The 22,648-nt window shown below is 40.5% G+C and overlaps 1 protein-coding gene across 1 annotated transcript in view; it reads left to right on the top strand.

The window, feature by feature from the left end:
* The first annotated feature begins 409 nt into the window (after nucleotides 1-409).
* CPED1 (cadherin like and PC-esterase domain containing 1) overlaps nucleotides 410-22,648 on the top strand; it is a 292,803-nt gene continuing 270,564 nt past the window's right edge. The window contains 1 exon segment of the mRNA XM_036864402.1: nucleotides 410-1,552. Within this exon segment, the coding sequence (XP_036720297.1) occupies nucleotides 1,304-1,552 (249 nt within the window). The 5' untranslated portion in view covers nucleotides 410-1,303.

Genomic DNA, 22,648 nt, shown 5'->3' with positions numbered 1-22,648 from the left:
AACAGACTTTCACGTTCTTATCCCCATAAGAGTGACCGTAATTCCTTCGAGTGAAGATCCTCCCAATTCTCTCACCGAGCCTGCTTTAGTCTCCCCCTCGACCTTTGACATCAACTGACGAAGGGCTATTTGTTTTTCCAATGCTGTATTAGAAAAAAAAAAATACAGAAAGGCTCAGATATCAAATATGTATTTAAAATTCTGCAGCTCTGGGTGGACAGTCACATTTCAGGGGAAATGAGAAATGTTGTTTCCAGTCTGGGGAAGCCCACCCTTTCTGATCCTGAGCTAACAGCGCGCTCCGGCCGCCCCCGAGGACCGAAGAGCCCGGGCCTTAGCCCCGCCCCCTCGTCGGACAGTGGCTGCGCTGCCCGAGGACCCCGCGCCCGGCGCCCGGCGCCCTGCTCCCCGCTCCCCTCCGCGAGTGCGGCCGGCGCGCGCGTGTGGCTCCGTATGCCTGCGTGAGTGTGTCCGTGGGTGGGAGATGAATTGGAGTCATACGACTGGGTGTTTCCTTCCGAGTGGTTTTGATCAGCAATCCATTAGGGGATCATGGAAACTTTTTTTTTTTCTGGCTAAAAGGATGAAAACTGAGTAAGTACGTAGAACTTTGAACTTGAAACGGAATGGAACAAATACAAGCCAAACCCTGCGGATGGTAACCATGTCCCTTCAGACCCTGTATTCCCTTTTTCTGTTAAAAGCCGTGAAGGCTTACAGGAAAGTGGCAGTTTAAAATGGAATGAAGGGAAGCAGTTAAGAAACATGAAAGGCTGAGAGCAGGACAGCTTTAAAACCGGAGGAAAAATGAGGAACTGTTAAGGCAAGCTGGCCCGCCTCCAGCTGTGCAACAGGCACTTTGCTTTAAACCTATTGCGTTCTCCGGTGCTGTTTTTAGACTCCAGATTTACTTTGCTGTTGTTTCTCTTTTCCTGTGAAGCTTTTACTGTGAGCTTAAGGATGTTGTGAAAAATAAGGCATTACCGGAAGCAACAGTTTGACAGCCTGGGGTACGCTCAGGTTATTAGTTACAACTATTATTATTTTGATGTCTTTTTTTAACCGAGGCCAACCACTTTTTACTGTCATCCATGGAAGGGCTCTTATTAACCGCCTCAGACTTTTGGGACCGATGATTCTTTGGCAGGATACTTCGGAAAGTTCTTAAGTGGGGATGGAGCTATCTTGATTTGATTTAAGTTGTGGAAAAAGAAGACAGATTTGTGTTTTTCATGCTGACAAAAAATAGCTGCTATGACTTTTCCGGCAACGTGGACGGGGGCCAAGTGAAGCTGAACTGGTCATGGTCTGTCGTCCAGTGTTCCTTTGTCGTCGGCGATTTTGCCCCCGGCCCTTCTTGGTGGGCTTGGTGGTGGCAATTTGTCTCTTCTACCAGACCCTGACGTTCCGGGGAGCAAGGAAGCTCACAGCGGCTGTCCCTGAGGCTGCCCCAAACACACCCACCGAAACCCAGGCAAGCAGATGCAAGGAAGGATTCTCCCTGGACAAGCAGTGCTTACTTCTCACCGATAAGGCACAGGAAGTCAGAAAGGTAAGGCGGTCATAAGCTTAACCTTGACATTTTCTGCAAAGATAGCAGTCTGCCTCTCTCTGTCCCTTCTGTCAGACTAAAATTAACTTCCATGAGGTCTGAAAAGGATCCAGAGTATACACAGTCCAGACAGTGACCTTATGACAGTGAAACACATGTTAGCTTAAACTTCTTACATTTACTTCCAGAGAGTCCTGGTCATTATTTGATCTCTCAGAATTTCACTTCATTTCAGCTAAATGAAATAGACAATTTGGAGGAGATGGGAATGATGTGAATTCTTTCTAAAATACTGGGATTCTGAGAGATCTGAAGATTTACAGTTCAGGAACAAAAATCAAATATTCATAAAATTTGGTAAACGTTGAGTGTCTCTTTCCTCAAGGCAGTCAGTATGAGTGGTCAGACCATTCCAGACTTGAAGTTACTGCAAAATTACATTTTATAATGGGTTAAGTCTATTTGTCACATTTCTAAAGCAATATATTTATTTTTTTGAAGCATTTAAAAAATAGTATAATAGGCTTCTTCAAAAGAATTGACACTGCATTTTATTGCTTATAGAATTAGAAAAATACAGATTATTCTATACTTATACTATTCTAGTTAACTTTACTAATCTTACTTGTCAAGTGTTGGAAAAACACAAAACGCAAGTAAATACACAGAATTTCTATTTTAATATACCACTCTGTTCATGCCTGTTAGTGAAATGAAGACCTTTAAAATAATCCAGTCTAGAAAAGAAACAGAAAAACACACACAGATATTCATGATAGCAAAACCACTGATTTCTATGCTACAGCAATAGTGTAGCAAGATAATTTAGGAATCTGTAAGTACTATCTTATATCTACAGTAGATTTAGGTAGGTCCTATGATCATGGTTAGTGTTTGGAGCAGAATTTCTTGTTGAATACCAACACTTACTGCTACCATTATTGCTAACACCACACCAACTTGTTTTAAAAATTCTTTTATGTATTTCATTTCAGACTCATAACCCTTTGAGCTAGGTAAGATAGGTATGATGACACTCAAAGATGTTTAGGCAGGCCACATTATGACATACATGGTACATCCATCTGGTTCCTACTGCAGGGAAGATGCTCTAGATAAAAGTAAATTCAAAGCTCTGATAACAATTTGTGAAACCACAGCTGTAAGAACTTACTGAAATACGAGATAATATCAGGTTTGAACAAAGAAAATGTGAAGACTTTTGGGTGATTGAGTGACTTATTTTATCAACAATGTCAAGAAATACCTTGACCAAGAAATAGGACAAAAAAGCAGATAACATCACTAGAAACACATCGAGATGAAACTTCAACAGCAAGTGTGAATCAAATATTAAATTAATTGAAGAATTTGTATTTTTTGTTAATTTATACCAGCATTAACTTAACTCTTATCTACATTTTTAATACATCAAATTTATGATGGGTGTAAACTATGACTTTGAAAGTCACTTCTTGTTTGTTTCCAATAAGTATAATTTCTTTAAAAATATTTGAGACAGTTTTGCTCTTTAAGTACCTAAAATTTTTGCTAAGAACTTTGGACAAAAAGGTTTTTATTCATTAACTTACGGCCTTTCTTACTCACTACTTGACTTTATGGTGACTCCTGTTTTTGCCTGTAACTTAGGCATATGTTAACTGTTATTTGTAGGCTGTCACAGAAAATTCCATTTCAGCTTTGGACCTCCTGCCACTTATAAACCATCTGAAACTTATTGGCTGCTCGTGTAAAACATTCACTCTAGAATGTTCTTCACAAAAAATGCCTAACACATGATGATTTTTTTCCACAGTCTTAAATATTTTAACTGTAAGCAAGATTCTGAAGTCACAATTATAGTTCAGAAGCTCAGTGGATATGAAAACTGAATTTCCAAACATTTGCTACATACCTCTATTTTCAGCTTAACTTGGGCCAGCCTTTGGTTTAGAGCCAGTTTTTATTAGACAGAAAGTATCATGTGGAAGTTAGTTAAAATCCAATATAAATTAGTTCTCCTTGTAATATATGTTCCAGAAAAGAATCAAATAATAATCCCTTTTTGAAGATTAAATATTCTTTCAGACAGCTAAAGTGAAGAAAGAAATGTGTTTGGAGTACATACATAGATCCTTCTCAAAAACAGCTACTTAAGAAGTTCATTAAAAAGATAACTGATAAGATGCTACCTAGATTTTCCTCAAGACCTAAAATATAGCTTTTTAGGCATTTTATAGAAGATGCATTGTTTCTATCTATAAATTTTGGGTTTTGTTATTACTTTTATTGGCAAACCAAAATATTCATTTTACTAGCGCTTTCCCTTACTTGTATCCAATCATCTTTAGGTGATTTTTAAAGTTACCTAAAACAGCTGGTTTTGACCTAAGGTTCATGGATTCCAGAAAGTATTTGGATGTATAAGATGTCTACCAAACCCAAGCATTTTATGCAAAAAATGTGTGTACATGTATGTGCTGTTCTCTGGGAAAAACTATGATCCTCTTCAGATATTCAAACCTAAAGAAACACTAGGAAATAAGAAAGTGCTTAAAAAGCAGTACATTTCAACTTTAATTGCCCCTTCAGGAAGTGTAAGTTGGGTCTGAGTTTATAAATCTAAAAAAGGAAAAAAAATCTTAACGAATCCACTTGAGGACATTTGAAAAACGATTTCAGTGAATGCTGTAGTGTCTGCAGGGATAAACATTCTGAAACCGAAGTATACTCATAGAGTATTTCTCGAATCATAGTTTTCGTACTTTCATGAATAAGCAATAAGTATTTCCCAGTTGTTTTGGTTGTAGTTGTTTCTAAGAGAGGACCTTTTGTGCTTTACCAGCCAAGTAACGAGAGCGTTCTGTAGTAGCAAATATTTAAAGGTAAGTGACTGCTCTTTACACCTTTGTAATTGGGATCTGGTTCAATGTCTAAAACTGTTTTCAGCACAGATTGAGATCATGGTATGGTATATGCCAACTTTCCATAGTGGGGAAGTGCCCTCCCTCCTCTGGCCAAATTTTAATTCTTTTTTCCATTTGAGCTTTACAAAGAGCCTTGCTAAGCAGATGTACTTTTGTCATTTCTTCTGGGTTTTCTCCCAGTATTAGTTGCTTGTGCTGTGTCTTAAAATTACTTCAACTTAATATATAAACTGAAGACAATTTCAGTTATCTTCAATGAAGTAGGTCACACAATAGATTTATTTATTTTCCTAGAATCTAACATTTCAATATTCCATAACATAGGAAGCACATTAAATTATAAACAGACACAATGGAAGACAATTTCCTTGGTAAATCCTCCTTTAATGGAAACTTAGCTCTTTGGGGAGTATATTTGTACTCACCATAGCCATGTGTTTCTGATTATCTCTTGTTGATGTTCCACAAGGAGACTATTTCTTTGTTGTTTGACTCTTTGTTTTCCATTTCTTCTTGACTATTTTCAGTGACAGTTCCCTACAACTACTCTCCCACTGTCCAACCATACACCAATGCAGATAAGTGAATGTTTTCACTGCAAATACTTTTTATTTAATCTGTTTCTAATAATGCATAATATATTTAACATTTGAAAATTCTAAAAATTACTTGTTTAGCCTAGGTTTTCCAGAAACAGAACCTATGGCAAACACTTAGATGATAACATTTTATTGGTTGGTGCAATCCCAGGAATATGAGAGAGGGGGAAATAAAGAAAGAAGGAGAGCAAACACAAATGGGTGAATTATTGGGAGACATTTCCAGAGAGGCTGTATTACACTACTGCATCTCAGAACAGGCACCGGGGGGAAAAGGGCAAGAAGGACAAACAATTTATCTCTCTCCTGGCTTTCTCTTTCTTCTGTCTTTCATTGGTTAGAATTGGTCCCATGCTACTTCTAAGTAGTGTTGCGTGCACTCTCTGGGTGGCCATGGGGGAGCCAGGGCCTCGGTGGGCGCAGTGCTGCCAGGTAAAAGCGGGGTGGACCCTCCTTTCAATCTGTAATGTGCATAGGAGCGTCCAGGTCTCTGGTGGGCACGGTGGTGAAAAGTATGCATAGCTTTATGATCACAACAATGGCATGTTCTGGCTATTGTAAATAGTGCTGCAATGAACATTGGGGTGCATGTGTCTTTTGAATTATGGTTTTCTCTGGGTATATGCCCAGTAGTGGGATTGCTAGGTCATATGGTAATTCTATTTTTAATTTTTTAAGGAACCTCCATAGTGGCTGTATCAATTTACATTCCCACCAACAGTGCGAGAAGATTCCCTTTTCTCCACACCCTCTCCAGCATTTGTTGTTTGTAGATTTTCTGATGATGTTCATTCTAACTGGTGTGAGGGGATACCTCACTGTAGTTCTGATTTGCATTTCTCTAATAATTAGTGATGTTGAGCAGCTTTTCATGTGCCTCTTGGCCATCTGTATGTCTTCTTTGGAGAAATATCTATTTAGGTTTTCTGCTCATTTTTTGATTGGGTTGGTTGTTTTTTTAATATTGAGCTGCATGAGCTGTTTATATATTTTGGAGATTAATCCTTTGTCCGTTGATTTGTTTGCAAATATTTTCTCCCATTCTGAGGGTTCTCTTTTCGTCTTGTTTATGGTTTCCTTTGCTGTGCAAAAGCTTTTAAGTTTCATTAGGTCCCATTTGTTGATTTTTGTTTTTATTTCCATTACTCTAGGAGGTGGGTCAAAAAGATCTTGCTTGATTTATGTCAAAGAGTGTTCTTCCTGTGATTTCCTCTAAGAGTTTTACAGTGTCCGGTCTTACATTTAGGTCTTTAATCCATTTTGAGTTTATTTTTGTGTATGGTGTTAGGGAGTGTTCTAATTTCATTCTTTTAAATGAAGCTGTCCAGTTTTCCCAGCACCCTTATTGAAGAGACTGTCTTTTTTCCATTGTATATCCTTGCCTCCTTTGTCATAGATTAGTTGACCATAGGTGCGTGGGTTTATCTCTGGGCTTTCTATCCTGTTCCATTGATCTATATTTCTGTTTTTGTGCCAGTACCATATTGTCTTGATTACTGTAGCTTCGTAGTATAGTCTGAAGTCAGGGAGTCTAATTCCTCCAGCTCCGTTTTCTTCCCTCAAGATTGCTTTGGCTATTTGGAGTCTTTTGTGTCTCCATACAAATTTTAAGATTTTTTGTTCTAGTTCTGTAAAAAATGCCATTGGTAATTTGATAGGGATTGCATTGAATCTGTAGGTTGCTTTGGGTAGTATAGTCATTTTCAAAATGTTGGTTCTTCCAGTCGAAGAACATGGTATATCTCTCCATCTGTTTGTGTCATCTTTGATTTCTTTCATCAGTGTCTTACAGTTTTCTGAGTACAGGTCTTTTACCTCCTTAGGTAGGTTTATTCCTAGGTATTTTATTCTTTTTGTTGCAATGGTGAATGGGATTGTTTTCTTAATTTCTCTTTCTGATCTTTCGTTGTTAGTGTCTAGGAATGCAAGAGATTTCTGTGCATTAATTTTGTATCCTGAAACTTTATCAGATTCATTGATTAGCTCTAGTAGTTTTCTGGTGGCATCTTGAGGATTCTCTATGTATAGTATCATGTCATCTGCAAACAGTGACAGTTTTACGTCTTCTTTTCCAATTTGTATTCCTTTTATTTCTTTTTCTTCTCTGATTGCCATGGCTAGGACTTCCAATACTATGTTGAGTAATAGTGGCAAGAGTGGACAACCTTGTCTTGTTGCTGATCTTAGAGAAAATGCTTTCAGTTTTTCACCATTGGGAATGATGTTTGCTGTGGGTTTTTCGTATATGGCCTTTATTATGTTGAGGTAGTTTCCCTCTATGCCCACTTTCTGGAGAGTTTTTATCACAAATTGGTGTTGAATTTTGTCAAAAGCTTTTTCTGCATCTATTGAGATGGTCATATGGTTTTTATTCTTCAATTTGTTAATATGGTGTATCACATTGATTGATTTGCATATATTAAAGAATCCTTGCATCCCTGGGATAACTCCCACTTGATCATGGTGTATGATCCTTTTAATGTGTTGTTGGATTCTGTTTGCTAGTATTCTGTTGAGGATTTTTGCATCTATATTCATCAGTGATATTGGTCTGTAATTTTCTTTTTTTGTAGTATCTTTGTCTGGTTTTGGTATCAGGGTGATGGTGGCCTCAATGAATGAGTTTGGGAGTGTTCCTTCCTCTGCAATTTTTTGGAAGAGTTTGAGAAGGTTGGGTGTTAGTTCTTCTCTAAATGTTTGACAGAATTCACCTGCGAGGCCATCTGGACCTGGGCTTTTGTTTGCTGGAAGATTTTTAATCCCAGTTTCAATTTCATTACTTGCGATTGCTCTGTTCATATTTTCTATTTCTTCCAGGTTCAGGTTTGGAAGGTAATACCTGTCTAAGAATTTGTTCATTTCTTCTCGGTTGTCCCTTTCATTGGCATAGAGTTGCTTGTAGTAGTCTCTTAGGATGCTTTGTATTTCTGCGGTGTCCATTGTAACTTCTCCTTTTTCATTTCTAATATCATTGATTTTAGTCCTCTCCCTCTTTTTCTTGATGAGTCTGGCTAATGGCTTATCAATTTTGTTTATCTTCTCAAAGAACCAGCTTTTAGTTTTAGTGACTTTTGCTCTCGTTTTCTTTGTTTCTATTTCATTTATTTCTGCTCTGATCTTTATGATTTCTTTCCTTCTACTAACTTTGGGTTTTGTTTGTTCTTCTTTCTCTAGTTCCTTTAGGTGTAAGGTTAGATTGTTTATTTGAGATTTTTCTTGTTTCTTGAGGTAGGCCTGTATAGCTATAAACTTCCCTCTTAGAACTGCTTTTGCTGCATCCCATAGGTTTTGGATCATCGTGTTTTCATTGTCACTTGTCTCGAGGTATTTTTTGATTTCCTCTTTGATTTCTTCAGTGATATCTTGGTTTTTTAGTAACGTATTGTTTAGCCTCCACGTGTTTGTGTTTTTTACGTTTTTTTCCCTGTGATTCATTTCTAATCTCATAGCGTTGTGGTCAGAAAAGATGCTTGATATGATTTCAATTTCTTAAATTTACTGAGGCTTGATTTGTGACCCAAGATGTGATCTATCCTGGAGAATGTTCTGTGCGCACTTGAGAAGAAAGTGTAATCTGCTGGTTTTGGATGGGATGTCCTATAAATATCAATGAAATCTATCTCGTCTATTGTGTCATTTAAAGCTTCTGTTTCCTTATTTATTTTCATTTTGGATGACCTGTCCATTGGTGTAAGTGAGCTGTTAAAGTCCCCCCACTATTATTGTGTTACTGTCGATTTCCTCTTTTATAGCTGTTAGCAGTTGCTTTATTTATTGAGGTGCTCCTATACTGGGTGCATATATATTTATAATTGTTATATCTTCTTCTTGGATTGATCCCTTGATCATTATATAGTGTCCTTCCTTGTCTCTTGTAACATTCTTTATTTTAAAGTCTATTTTGTCTGATATGAGTATTGCTACTCCAACTTTCTTTTGATTTCCATTTGCATGGAATATCTTTTTCCATCCCCTCACTTTCAGTCTGTATGTGTCCCTAGGTCTGAAGTGGGTCTCTTGTAGACAGCATATATATGGGTCTTGTTTTTGTATCCATTCAGCAAGCCTGTGTCTTTTGGTTGGAGCATTTAATCCATTCACGTTTAAGGTAATTATCGGTATGTATGTTCCTATTACCATTTTCTTAATTGTTTTGGGTTTGTTTTTGTAGGTCCTTTTCTTCTCGTGTGTTTCCCACTTAGAGAAGTTCCCTTAGCATCTGTTGTAGAGCTGGTTTGGTGGTGCTGAATTCTCTTAGGTTTTGCTTGTCTGTAAAGCTTTTGATTTCTCCATCAAATCTGAATGAGATCCTGGCAGGGTAGAGTAATCTTGGTTGTACGTTCTTCCCTTTCATCACTTTAAGTATATCATGCCACTCCCTTCTGGCTTGTTGAGTTTCTGCTGAGAAATCAGCTGTTAACCTTATGGGAGTTCTCATGTGTGTTATTTGTTGTTTTTCCCTTATTGCTTTTGATAATTTTTCTTTGTCTTTAATTTTTGTCAATTTGATTACTATGTGTCTCGGCATGTTTCTCCTTGGGTTTTTCCTGCCTGGGACTCTCTGCGCTTCCTGGACCTGAGTGGCTATTTCCTTTACCATGTTAGGGAAGTTTTTGACTATAATCTCTTCAAATATTTTCTTGTGTCCTTTCTCTCTCTCTTCTCCTTCTGGGACCCCTATAATGTGAATGTTGGTGTGTTTAATGGTGTCCCAGAGGTCTCTTAGGCTGTCTTCATTTCTTTGCATTCTTTTTTCTTATTCTGTTCCGTGGCAGTGAATTCCACCATTCTGTCTTCCAGGTCACTTATCTGTTCTTCTGCTTCAGTTATTCTGCTGTTGATTCAGTCTAGTGTATTTTTCATTTCAGTTATTGTATTGTTCATCTCTGTTTATTTGTTCTTTAATTCTTCTAGGTCTTTGTTAAACCTTTGTTGCATCTTCTCAGTCTTTGCCTCTATTCTTTTTCCGAGGTCCTGGATCATCCTCACTATCATTATTCTGAATTCTTTTTCTGGAAGATTGCCTATCTCCACTTCATTTAATTGTTTTTCTGGGGTTTTATCTTGTTCCTTCATCTGGTATGTAGTCCTCTGCCTTTTCATTTTGTGTATCTTTCTGTGAATGTGGTTTTTGTTCCACAGGCTGCAGGCTTGTAGTTCTTCTTGCTTCTGCTGTCTGCCCTCTGGTGGATAAGGCTATGTAAGAAGCTTGTGCAAGTTTCCTGATGGGAGGGACTGCTGGTGGGTAGAGCTGGGTGTTGCTCTGGTTGGCAGAGCTCAGTAAAACTTTAATCCCCTTCTCTGCTGATGGGTGGGGCTGAGTTCCCTCCCTGTTGGTTGTTTGGCCTGAGGTGACCCAGCACCGGAGGCTACTGTGTCTTTGGTATGGCTAATGGCAGACTCCGGGAGCGCTCATGCCAAGGAGTACTTCCTGGAACTTCTGCTGCCAGTGTCTTTGTTCCGCAGTGAGCCACAGCCACCCTCTGCCACTGCAGGAGACCCTCCAACACTAGCAAGTAGGTCTGGTTCAGTCTCCTATGAGGTCACTGCTCCTTTCCCCTTGGTCCTGATTCACACACTATTTTGTGCAGTCTCTGTTTCCCTCAGTCCTGTCTAAGTCCTGCAATCAAATCCTGCTAGCCTTCAAAGTCTGATTCTCTGGGAATTCCTGCTCCCATTGCCGGACCCACAGGTTGGGATGCCTGACGTGGGGCTCAGAACCTTCACTCCAGTAGGTGGACTTCTGTGGTATAATTGTTCTCCAGTTTGTGAGTCACCCACCCAGTGGTTATGGGATTTGATTTTATTGTGATTGCGTCCCTCCTACTGTCTCATTGCGGCTTCTCCTTTGTCTTTGGATGTGGGGTATCTTTTTTGGTGAATTCCAGTGTCTTCCTGTCGACAATTGTTTAGCAGTTAATTGTGATTCCGGTGCTCTTACAATAAGGGGTGAGCATTCATCCTTCTACTCCGCCATCTTGAACCAATCTCTCTCTGAGATAGTTGATTAGAGCTATGTTAAATTTTTACAATGAAATATGCACATGGATGAAAAATTGTTCATACTGAGAGAATTTTATACAAATTCGAATTTGCTTACATTAGACAAACTTTAATGAAGTCTTGATGAAGCTCATATTTAAGCAAGTTATGTTACATTTCCTTTGAATCAAGGAATTAATCAGTTTATAGTTGTCATTCTCTCTTGGTTCTTTTTTGCACAGTAGTGGCAATAGCCTCTGCCTCTTTCTCTCTGCAAGCAATTCTGTTTCTTGTTCTAATGGAATTGGAAACTCTCATAAGATAAACCCTCTGAAATGGAAACCACTGGATACACTGACATTATAAAAAGTGCTTCCTATTATCAACTTGGAGTCTGTGGCCTTTGGGGTGAAAAGAATGTTTTGGTTTTACTTTTCTGTTTGGTTTCCATTGGATATTTTTTCTAGGGAGCCATTCTCACTAAAAGGATGAGCTCATGTTCTAAAATAGGATTTACGTTCTCTAACAGAAACTATACCAAAGTTGGAAATCTGCAAGGTAAAAGTCCTTTGTCAACCTTTCTACTTTACAAAGACTTGTTCCAAATGCAAACCAAAATATCTTGGTTATCAGGCACAGGGTTAAAAAAGGAATATAATGATAGAAGATGCATTGATTGAGTCTTGGTTATATATAAGGATCTTAATGAAAAAAAACTTATTCAACTTTCAATTAAATTCACTAATAGAGGCTATGGGTACTTAACAGATGAACCAAAGTAATAATTAAGAAGAGCACATGAATTTGAAAGTGCAGAATGGGTCCTATCAACGTGTTCTGAAATAGAACTGCATTTGGTTTCACTAATCCTTACTTGGGGACTCTGAATAGAACCCCCCACCAGTTTGCTTGTACTGCAACCCAATCAGGATAACTCTTTAAGGGGGAGGCTCTGAGACTCTGCATATTGATGGGGAGAACAGACCTGACTATCCCCAGCAAGGCTTCTAACCCCAAACCTGTTTAGTATATGGAATAAGCAGTCTAATAGAGCATCAGAATGTTGTGGAACAAACATGGGCTTTCTTACACATTGGTTCAAATTCCAGATGTGTCATTTACTAGCTATAGCACATAGACAAATTTTACCTAGATTTCTAAACTCTCAATTTTCTCGTTGGAAAAATGAAGCTAATTAAGCCTTACTTGTGAAAACTGAATATGTGTTTGAAAACAGTAAGCATGGTGACTGACTAGAGTTGGTGTTCAATAAATTTTGGTGTCCTTCTTGCCCCTGAGAAGCTGGGTTTAAGCTCTGACCACAAAAACAAGCACTTTAAATGGCTTATATTTGTTTCAATAATGCACATAGAGTACATATTTTTGATCCTCAGCCTATGTGCTTTCTTCGTTATATTTTGCTTAGGCAGATGTTTAAAGCGGTGTGTCCTATACTAACAGTCTGTCACTTTTCGTTTTGACACTCTCAGTGCAGTCAAATGCAGGCACATTCCACTGGTTTTCCAGGGCTGTGCACAATACTTCCTCCTTCTCCCACTCAAGAAAGTGTTTGCCTGCAAGTAGTGGGCATGCAGCAGGTGTTCCCTGATTTATAAAGTGTAAATTATTACAAATTTTGATATTTTAATTCTTTTTATAGCCAATATCTTATAACATACCTCACAGCTGATCTTGACAAAAAGAACCCGGTATCTGCTGCCATTCTGACTATGACTAAGAGAAACATCTGGGGAAGAGTGGCCAATTCAGGATGGGAGAGTCAGGCAAGGGGAAAAGCCTGATGACAATGACTAATCTATGGGAAGAAAGGAGAATTTATTTAAATAGTAATATTGCACCAGGATCCTGGTGGTTCTCGTCGGTTTTGCAATAAGAAAAAGTGGATGGTGTCGGGCTGGTGGTGTAGACTTCTGGAAACCTCCTGAACCACCTGTTAAAGGTCTGTGTATCTGAGGCAGATCCTGCTGTGCCCCACTCACGGTCTCCAGGCAAAAGAGAACACACACAGATGGGGACCTGGAACCAGTGCTGAAAAGTTGAGTGACCATGGACAAGTGACCCTTTGGGGTTCATGTTCATGGGCTGCGGCATGTGGCTGGAAATGCCTGTTACAGGGATGATATGGGATCAAATTAGGCACGAATTAGGCAGAATGCTTTGGAAAACATTGAGATTATAAAAGGCAGGCGACTAAACATTATCACATTTGTTAAAAGATAAACTGAGGCACATTGGAAATTTTAAGACTTTATTTGAGCAACAGTCGATTCCAATTGGGCAGCAGCAAACCCGAAGTGGCTAGGAACGCTCCGAGGGCACGAGCCCAGGGAGAGACTTTTACGCAGAAAAGGTGGAAGGAAGCAGAGCAAGGAAATTATCGATTGGCCACAGCTTAAAGCCTCCTTTGCTGCTTGTGATTGGTTGTCCTTAAGTGTCAGTTTCAAAACCTCCACTTTGATTTGCGTATATAGACCACTGGCATTAGAGCCACCTCAGTCTCCAGGCCTACTTGTTCAATTAATTTAACACGTCCCAAAGAATAATGCCATGAAAATATTCTCATTGGACTTGGTGCCTCTTGAGGGAGAAGAGTGCATATATACAGCATAACTGTGAGTACCAGGAATACTCCTTTTTTTTCTTAAAAACTTACAGTATAGTGTGCTATACAGATTATACAGTTATACAATAACAGGTTATACAGTTATTTTTGAAAATGCCACTAGGAGTCCAAATTGGCCCTGTCACAGTTGAGTTTCACTGTTTCTTTAACAAGTGATAGGAAGTATAATAGCATTCCAATAGTTTCAGCCCTAAGCCTGCTTCTTTCCTAGTGGAAAATCTAGCATTAATTTAGCCAAAGTGCACAGATGCCTCAGGAAAAATGGAACAGGAAATTAACTTTTATGTAGCAGGCAGGAACTGCCTGACTTTAGCAAAGTATCAGCCAGAAAGTCAATTTTCATACTGAGCAGTAAACCTTCCCTACTGGACACACCCAGAGGGCAGAAGTGATTTCAAATGGGTTTTTCCTCACTCCTCCATTTATTATTAATTATTTTTTCCAAGTAAATAGTGAAAATTAGTAACACATCTGAAGCTTCCTACACATAAGCTAAACCTATTTATCCATGTATTTTAGCGCTATACATAAGCTATTTTTAGAGCAGATAGATTTGGAGCAGTTAATTTTCTTTTTCATGGGGGAGTATAGAGGGAAAAAGAGGTAAGCTGATTACTTTTCTTTTAAAGAAACAATGGTTAAAGTAATACTATGTCTGCTTTAAACACACTTGTTTGCTGTAGAGCAGAGAAAATGTATTTGTGAAAATATCTTCTGTCAGAAATAGAAACCTCAAGAAGCTAGAATTGTCTCCTGCTTTTAATATAAAATAACAACACTTTAAAAGGAGCCCTTTTCTGTGATATAAATGGGAGGATGTCTCATCATCCAAAGATGTGCACATGATCTTAAGCACAATTCTTAGCAAAACCCTGAACAAAGTAACCAAGTACTTGCAATAATGTAACCACTCCCTGGGAAGTCTAGCATTTACACAAAACCTTCTAATAAATTACTGGCAGTTAGATCCGGGCAGGGATCAAGTTTACACAATGCCTGGCACATAAAACGTTGAATGAATGGATGAATGGGAACTCGTATAATTCACGCTGTGTGTCCAGTACAGGACTTCCTGTGGTGGCCAGCAGTCCTTAAATTCTTCTTTTGGGCTTTCAATTGGATTCTTAAACACTGACCTTCCCTGGGTTCATCCAGGTCCTTCTCCATTTATAAGATGTCCTTACCTCCTGCTTTCCTGAGAAAACCAAAGCAATCTGTCGTGTTTGAAGAGATGCTTTCTTCTTCAGGCCTGACCTATGAGACCATCTGGTGGACCCTTTAAGAATAAACTGGACTTCTAGGAAGAGAACTTATACTTTTCTAGCCAGTCACAGAAAAAAAAGCCAAACGATATTCTGCAATACAATCCCTCCCTTACGGAAAGGATTATAGAGTTTAGGGAGTTGAAAATTTGATAACAGTATTAGATGATGTCTTATTCCTTCCTCTAGAGATAGTGCTTATGTTGTGGTATTACTGGATATTGTCATTTCCTGCCAAGTTTTGATTTTTAAAGCAAAAAGTTGGCCATGAAATACTTAAACATTCTAGAATGAGTGTGTAATTTGGAGAGCTCTAAGATTTTGGCAGGAATACGTGAGGTTGTGTTATGAGGTGGTGGTGTGATGGTACAGGGACTGGCAATGTGAGGGGGGTCAGGGCGGACGGGATGGGGGCTTGTAAAGGGGAAGCACAGAGAAGAGGGCTCTCAGGGCTCAGTCAAGCTGGGAAGAGAGTTACCCGGGGCAGTCCTCAAGCTTGTATATTGGTACTGGCCAGTGAGCCGAAGGGACGAGACAAGGAGGCCATAGAGTGTGAACAGCCCCTGTGTTCACTCTGAGCGAACAAGGGTGCTCAGAGTAAGCAAGCAAACAATGTGTGCCAAGGCATAAATGTGCACTTAAGGAGACTTGGTCTACACATTTGATATAAGGCAGGATATTTCCTCTCTGCAGACTTCGGTGTCTAGATATTTAACACCCATCCCCCCATTCCTTTTAATAACACTTTGAGCCCCGCATGGGTAGGGTGAGGCAGAGTTCCTCTGGGTTTGTGAGATGTGTGCCTCTATCGTGTAGCCTTTCATTCACCCAAGAACTGGAGCTGACCTTTGCCGCCCTGGAGACGCAGCACCACCCGCGTGGAGTGTGCTGGCTCTCCATCCTTAACCATCTGTGCAATGCATGGGGACCCTGGATTTCTGGGCAGAATCCGGATAAGCTGGTTGCTGCTTGGATGTGAGTGCTGAGGGGAGAAGAAAGGAGCCGGGGATGCTATCTGCCTGGATTGACAATATGAGACACTTGAAGTGGCCTTAGGAACCTCTCCTGGGAGTATGAATGTGGTGACTGGATCGACAGTGGATGGAGAATCTTAATCGCCACCTCAGTGCCTGAATTCTATCCTTGCATCCAGCAGGTGTTTCATGTAGGCTGGACTCTCTATCCAGGGGAGGGCATATTTGCCATGGTGCTGAAAGAGATTCTTGGCTGGCTGCCGCAAGTTTCTTCACGGTGGCCTGATGCAGACGCCTGGGGTCTTAGCGTGTGCAGTGGTGAAGCGCAGAGAGCACTGCATGGCGAGGAGGAGAGTCGAGGGCATAAACTGGGCAGGATGGGTGATGGGAGGACGTGCAGCAAGCCTTGTAGTAGGGACGGTGCAGAGAAGGGAATAGGATTAAAGTGGAGAGTGAAAGTGAGTTCAGGAAGTTAATAGGTAAGTCCTAGGGAAGGTCCTAAGACCAAACAATGGTGACCGTATTTCTAAGCCCCAAAGAGGGAATGTAATCTTGCTAAGGGCTTTTTGTATCCTGGTTGTGAATTTATTTATAGGACATCATAACAAGGTATAAAATTACATCATATTTAGTTGTGCCGTGAACATACTGCCTAATTTTTATCTGGCACCCAAATCTAAAAAGTGTGTCCATTGTGTCTATGGTATCCGTGGCCATATTTTATTTTCACAATGATATGTTTGCTCTGACACTGGATTTTTAGCAGAGAAGAATAGTAGAAATGGTGATCCATTGATTATTTTTAAACGCTTTAATGCCCCTAATGTATAAACACAGCCCTTTAATATTCTACTTGTGACAGAACCCTTATGAAATCATTTGATTGACGTTTTTAGGGTTTTAATTTTGTTAAATTAATTAAACAAGGAGCCCATTAGACCGAGGTGGCTGTGAGGCTGTGTGGGCCTCTGTAGGCAAACCAAAATCTAATTCTGTGAATGGCTCAGGGTTCCGAAATCAAAACGCCAAGGACGACCAGTCACAAACAGCCAACTAGGCTTTAGGCCACAGCTCATCAATAATTTCCTTTCTCTGCTTCCACACTGTCTCTGTATAAGTCTTTCCCCAGCTCCCGTTGGCGGAATGTTCCTAATCACTTCAGGTTTGGTGCTGCCCAACTGGAATGGGTTTTTGCTCAAATAAACTCTTAAAATTTTAAATATGCCTCAGTTTATCTTTTAACAATTTAAAATATTTTAATTTGTCAAGATCACTTTTATGCTATTTTTAAGTGATATTTATACCATTGCTTTTTTTTGGCCACGGGATCTTAGCTCCCCAACCAGTGATCAAACCCGCGCCCCCTGCAGTGAAAGCACGGAGTCTTAACCGCTGGACCGCCAGGGAAGTGCCAATGTGATCACTTTTTAAGAGCTATGTAAATGCACCTTACATTTATGAGGGGTTGTACACTTTCTAAAGCTTTTATTTCGTTGTTTGAGTCTCCTTCGATCCTTACAACAGCGAGAAAAGTAGGTTGGGAGGTTGATGTTCATTTGCAGTTGAGGAAAGGGAAGTACACCTAGTGGAGCTTAAGTGGTGTCAGCAGACAATGAATGGGGGAGTCGGGTGGGACGGAGAATGGAAACTCAGGATTCAGAAGTCCTTGGGGTGTTGCTGGCAAAGCCTCTGACTTCGATTCAGGGTCTCTGGCATCCATTAAACTGTTTGGTAGATTGTATGCTGCTTAGGTATTGATATTGTTGTAATGACCCCAGTGTTCTTTGCTTTCTGTTACGTTGCCTTTGTATGGACTTCTATTTTAAGACTGAATTGCTGAATTAACTCCTTGTTTTGGCATGGGGGACAGAGACTTGCTATTATTTTAACATTTTTCAAAAGAACAAGGTCTCTCCTTGTCCTCTGCTTGGTATTTCATAATTGGGAATTGTTGATTTTATATTTTGTTATATTTTTACGGATGTCCTTTAACTACTGCTGACACCGTGATAAGATTCAGGGGGCTGGGGAGCTGTTACTCTAAGGCCAGCAAACGCTACCAGGGTTTGAGGATGGAAAGCAAATAACGTCTTCCTCCTCTGAACCTCTATGTGATTAAGTGTCGGATTAATAGAAGACTGAGAATGGGAAAGAATCGTAGAGAAAGAGGAAAGCAGAAGGAAGGAGAAGAGGCAAAAGAGGGACACTTAGAGTGGTTTTTATTTGATCCAAAATAGAAAGTAAAATCAACTGTGCCAGAAGAAAAAGTAATTTACATTCTCTTCTGATCTCATTTAAAGCTTTATCTAATTCTTAAAGATGTCTCGAAGGACACTATCATGACCGCCATCTCCCAGCTAGTCCTGTGTTTTTGTAATCTCAGCTGAGTTTTGTTATGTCTGTAAAGTTATGGCAAATAGTAAACTGATGGCCCACAGCTGTGCATCGTGGGTGGCACCTCAAGGAACGGAGTCTTGAATTCGTTGGAGGAACAGCCTCCAGAGGAAGCTGAAAAAGATGCTTACTCTGACTTTCAAAACAGCTAGAAAAGAGGAACAAAAATTTGGGAGAAGCAGAGAGGGAATCTAAGTTCCTCCGTGTTGGTTGAAATGGATGAGCACTTCAAGGGGGGGTAAGATAGGCAGTCAGCAACTGCAGGCGTGGGGAGGCAAGTAATCACAGCAGCAGACTCCAGATAGGGACTCCAGGAGAAACCCCTGTTCTTGTGTTCTTGGTTTGTTTTCAGTTTCTTTCTCCAAGATCCCTGCTCTGTGTGTGGGTCAGCCTGGGGAAGCAATGAGCAGCACACAATTGAAGCTACGCCCAGCCTGTCTGTGCATTGGCTGGGGTTTAAAGAGCTGAGAAGTGGCCTTTTTTTCTTTTTTTTTTTTTCCTATCTTGAAAGTTGCTCTTCTCCAGGCGCTCCTCTTCTCCTTCCTCTGGCTACACAGGCTCTATACTGCGCATCCCTCTTAGAAAGGCGCAGTGTGGTTCTGAGTTGGGAGGGCAGAGAAGGGCATTAGACAGAGATGGCCGAGGCATTCTCATGGTTTACCATCAGGTTATGTGCTTCGTACTTTATAGATGGAGTGGGAAGTCTCTTCTGATGAGGAAAAATCATACCATATCTCTTAAGTCTCAGTGTTTCAGATGTTCCCAGTGGACTAAGGCAATTTGATGTTTTTTTCTCATTAAATATTTTCTAGCTTAGGATGGCCGGGTCAGGCTCTGTCCTGCTGTTCTCTTCTGTTTTCCTCTTTTGTGCCCTCCTCTCTTCTTCTCATGTGTCAGGCTTACAGACTCTCTCTCTGTTTACTTAAGATCTTCACAGCACATCCTTTCTTTGGGACTTTTCGCCCCACCTCTGGAATGTTTTCATCCTCTGTACCTGACCTCTCCCTCACGCTGTGAGGTGCGACTGTCCTATCGCTGCCTCTCCTTCTGTTGCAGGAAGGAAGGTGGGGCTCTAGAGGATCATCACATCCCAGGACTCAGGCGAGTCCCTGGGACGGCAGCCAAGTGTGGGTTCTTGGCTTCGCGCAGGAAAAGATTCAAGAGCGAGCCAGAGTAAAGTGAATGAAGGTTTATTCAGGGAGATACACACTCCATAGACAGAGTGTGGGCCATTTTGGAAGGCAAGAGGCCCCAGGGTATGGGGTTGTCGGTTTTTATAGGGGTGGGTAATTTCGTAGGCTAATGAGTGGGAGGATTATTTCAACTACAGTATTTTGGGGAAAGGGTGGAAACTGCCAGGAATTGGGCCACAGCCCACTTTTTGGCCTTTTATGGTTGGCCTCGGAACTGTCATGGTGCCTGTGGGTGTGTCATTTAGCTGATGTATTACAATGAGCGTCTATGGAGGCTCAAGGGAAGTCGACTTGTCCGCCATCTTGGACCTAGTTGGTTCTAACTAGTTTATGTCGTATCCTCAATGGCTGTCATTTTTTTAAGGGTTGTACCCTGTCCCCTTTCTGTCTCACTTCTACACCCAACCTGGCTCCACAGTGTGGTTTACTCACTGACCTCTCCTCAAAGTGCTCTGCCTCTCAGTGTTCCCCCAATGCCATTAGATGCCTCCTTAAGACAGATCTCAGGTCTCCCTCTTGTGGCATGGTCACCCAGGTCACTGAATGCTTCCATTAAAAAAAAAAACAAAAAAAAAAACACAACTTATTTTCTGCATTGTGGGAACCATGACATATAGTTCTTAGGAAATCCTGTGATTTAGGTAGTAGAAGTCTGGTCTTCTGAAATTCTATCATGGTACCCATCCATCCAGAAAACCAAGAAAACAAGAAAACATCCTCACTTTATCTTAGTAAGTCTAGTTTTCCTCATCCACCTCTTCCCTGCTATGGTTTTTTTGTAAACGGCATCAAAGTTCATCAAAGTTGTACCTAGGTAGAAAGACCAGCATAAAGTGACCAACTTTTTTTTTTTTTTGCAATTATAGCTTCATTTTATTTACTTTTTTAAATTTAATTTTATTTATTTATTTTATATACAGCAGGTTCTTATTAGTTATCTATTTTATACATATTAATGTATACATGTCAATCCCAGTCTCCCAGTTCATCCCCCGACCCCCCCACCCCCCCGCTTTCCCCCCTTGGTGTCCATATGTTTGTTCTCTACATCTGTGTCTCTATTTCTGCCTTGCAAACTGGTTCATCTGTACCATTTTTCTAGATTCCACATATATGCGTTAATATATGATATTTGTTTTCCTCTTTCTGACTTACTTCACTCTGTATGACAGTCTCTAGGTCCATCCACGTCTCTACAAATGACCCAATTTTGTTCCTTTTTATGGCTGAGTTATATTCCATTTTATATATGTATCACATCTGCTTTATCCATTCGTCTGTTGATGGGCATTTAGGTTGCTTCCATGACCTGGCTTTTAAATTCTCTACTGCTAACTAGGTTTTGGTTTCCTACCAGCTACTTAACAAGATAATAAGTCATGTTGCATTACCTCCACTTTTTTTTTTTTTTTAAAATATCATAAATCAGCATTTGTATCTTTTTTTATACAATTTTTTTTAATTAATTAATTTATTTATTGTTTATGGCTGTGTTGGGTCTTCGTTTCTGTGCGAGGGCTTTCTCTAGTTGTGGCAAGCGGGGGCCACTCTTCATCGCTGTGCGCGGGCCTCTCACTGTTGCGGCCTCTCTTGTTGTGGAGCACAGGCTCCAGACATGCAGGCTCAGTAATTGTGGCTCACGGGCCTAGTTGCTCCGCGGCATGTGGGATCTTCCCAGACCAGTGCTCGAACCCGTGTCCCCTGCATTGGCAGGCAGATTCTCAACCACTGCGCCACCAGGGAAGCCCGCATTACCTCCACTTTTATCTTCATTGCCAGTTATTTCTTGTTGCCTACCTGACCGTATTTACCACTCACAATAAAAAGTACCTCTGCTGCTGACCTTCAAGGACTTCTGTTTAAATACCTCTTCTTATCTTTTCTCTCTGTCCAAGAATTATCCTTCTTCTCTCATTGTCTTTCATACACAACATTCATAACACATGCAAGCAACAGCAGCATGACCATCTGGGTCATCTTTGACACTTTGCCCTGACCAGATATCTTATCTCTGCAAGAACTTATCTTTCATGATTCCATTAATTGTCTATGCCTCCTCCCACTAAAAAGTAAGCTCAGTGAGAGCTAGAACTTTATCCAGGTTCTTCACTATTGTATTTCTCAGAGACTAGAACCATGCCTGACACATAGAAAGCATTCAAAAATATTAAATAGGTAAATGAATAAATGTTGAGAAAGAGCCAGTGGGAGAGAAGGGGGAGGAGATAGTAAGGATCCAGGAGAAGGAGCTAAAAGAAGGAGAAAGTTCTCAGGGATTTGAGGGTGGAACTTGAGAGGAGGTTTGTTGCATGGAGGGAGGGGGATTCTGGAGTCTGGAGAATAAGCAGAGTGATTGACCATCGATAAGAAGTGGACAGGTTTCTTCTCTGGAAATCAGAAGAAAAGAGGAAATGCTGGTTGTGCTGATAGGCTATAGGTTTGCCCAAACAGACGTAGTGTAACTCAATGTGTTTCCTTCTAAGAGGGCTACTTTCCTCTGTCAGGAGGAGGATGTTATCTGTAGAAATAAGGAGGTGGCTGGAGAGTGGGAAAGTTTGTCACTTTGGAGAATGTGAGAGAGAATTGACCCAGGAAGCATAGTTGGATGGTCTGGGAAGTGTGAGGACTGAACTGGCTTTGACAACCAGGATCTGTCCAACTGAGCCCTTTTCTTCAGCAGCTCTCAGCCACCCCAGCCCAGGAGCAGGTCAGGCGGGTTGCGGAGATCTTCCTCGGCTCTCTCAGATCAGAGTTTTCACAGCATCCTCTTTCTCCCGGTTTACCTGGCATGTCGTCATGTATTATAACTAGATGTTTATGTCTGCTTTCCTTGATGGGCTGTCAGCTCTGTGAGGGCAGAGACTTGCCTGTCTTATTTAATGCTGTGTCTCCAGCTCGTCCATGCTTGAGGTTTTGCCATATGACTGTGATGCACGTACAATGGAGCAAGGGAATTTAATGTACTGGGTAGAGAGTGTTGGATCCTGGAATCTGAGATGCAGAGGAGGAAGGTGAAAGGAGGCTAGTAGAAAGTTGGCATTAAGGGGAAAGACCAGTGGTTGAAGAACTGATATATTAGGAATAAATGAGAAGATCTGGAAATAAATGAATGTGATCGGAG

The sequence above is a fragment of the Balaenoptera musculus genome, chromosome 9 (assembly GCF_009873245.2).
Source record: "Balaenoptera musculus isolate JJ_BM4_2016_0621 chromosome 9, mBalMus1.pri.v3, whole genome shotgun sequence".
Classification (NCBI taxonomy): Eukaryota; Metazoa; Chordata; class Mammalia; order Artiodactyla; family Balaenopteridae; genus Balaenoptera; species Balaenoptera musculus.
Note: the sequence above shows the minus strand (reverse complement) of the source record. Positions and strands in the feature narration are given on the sequence as shown.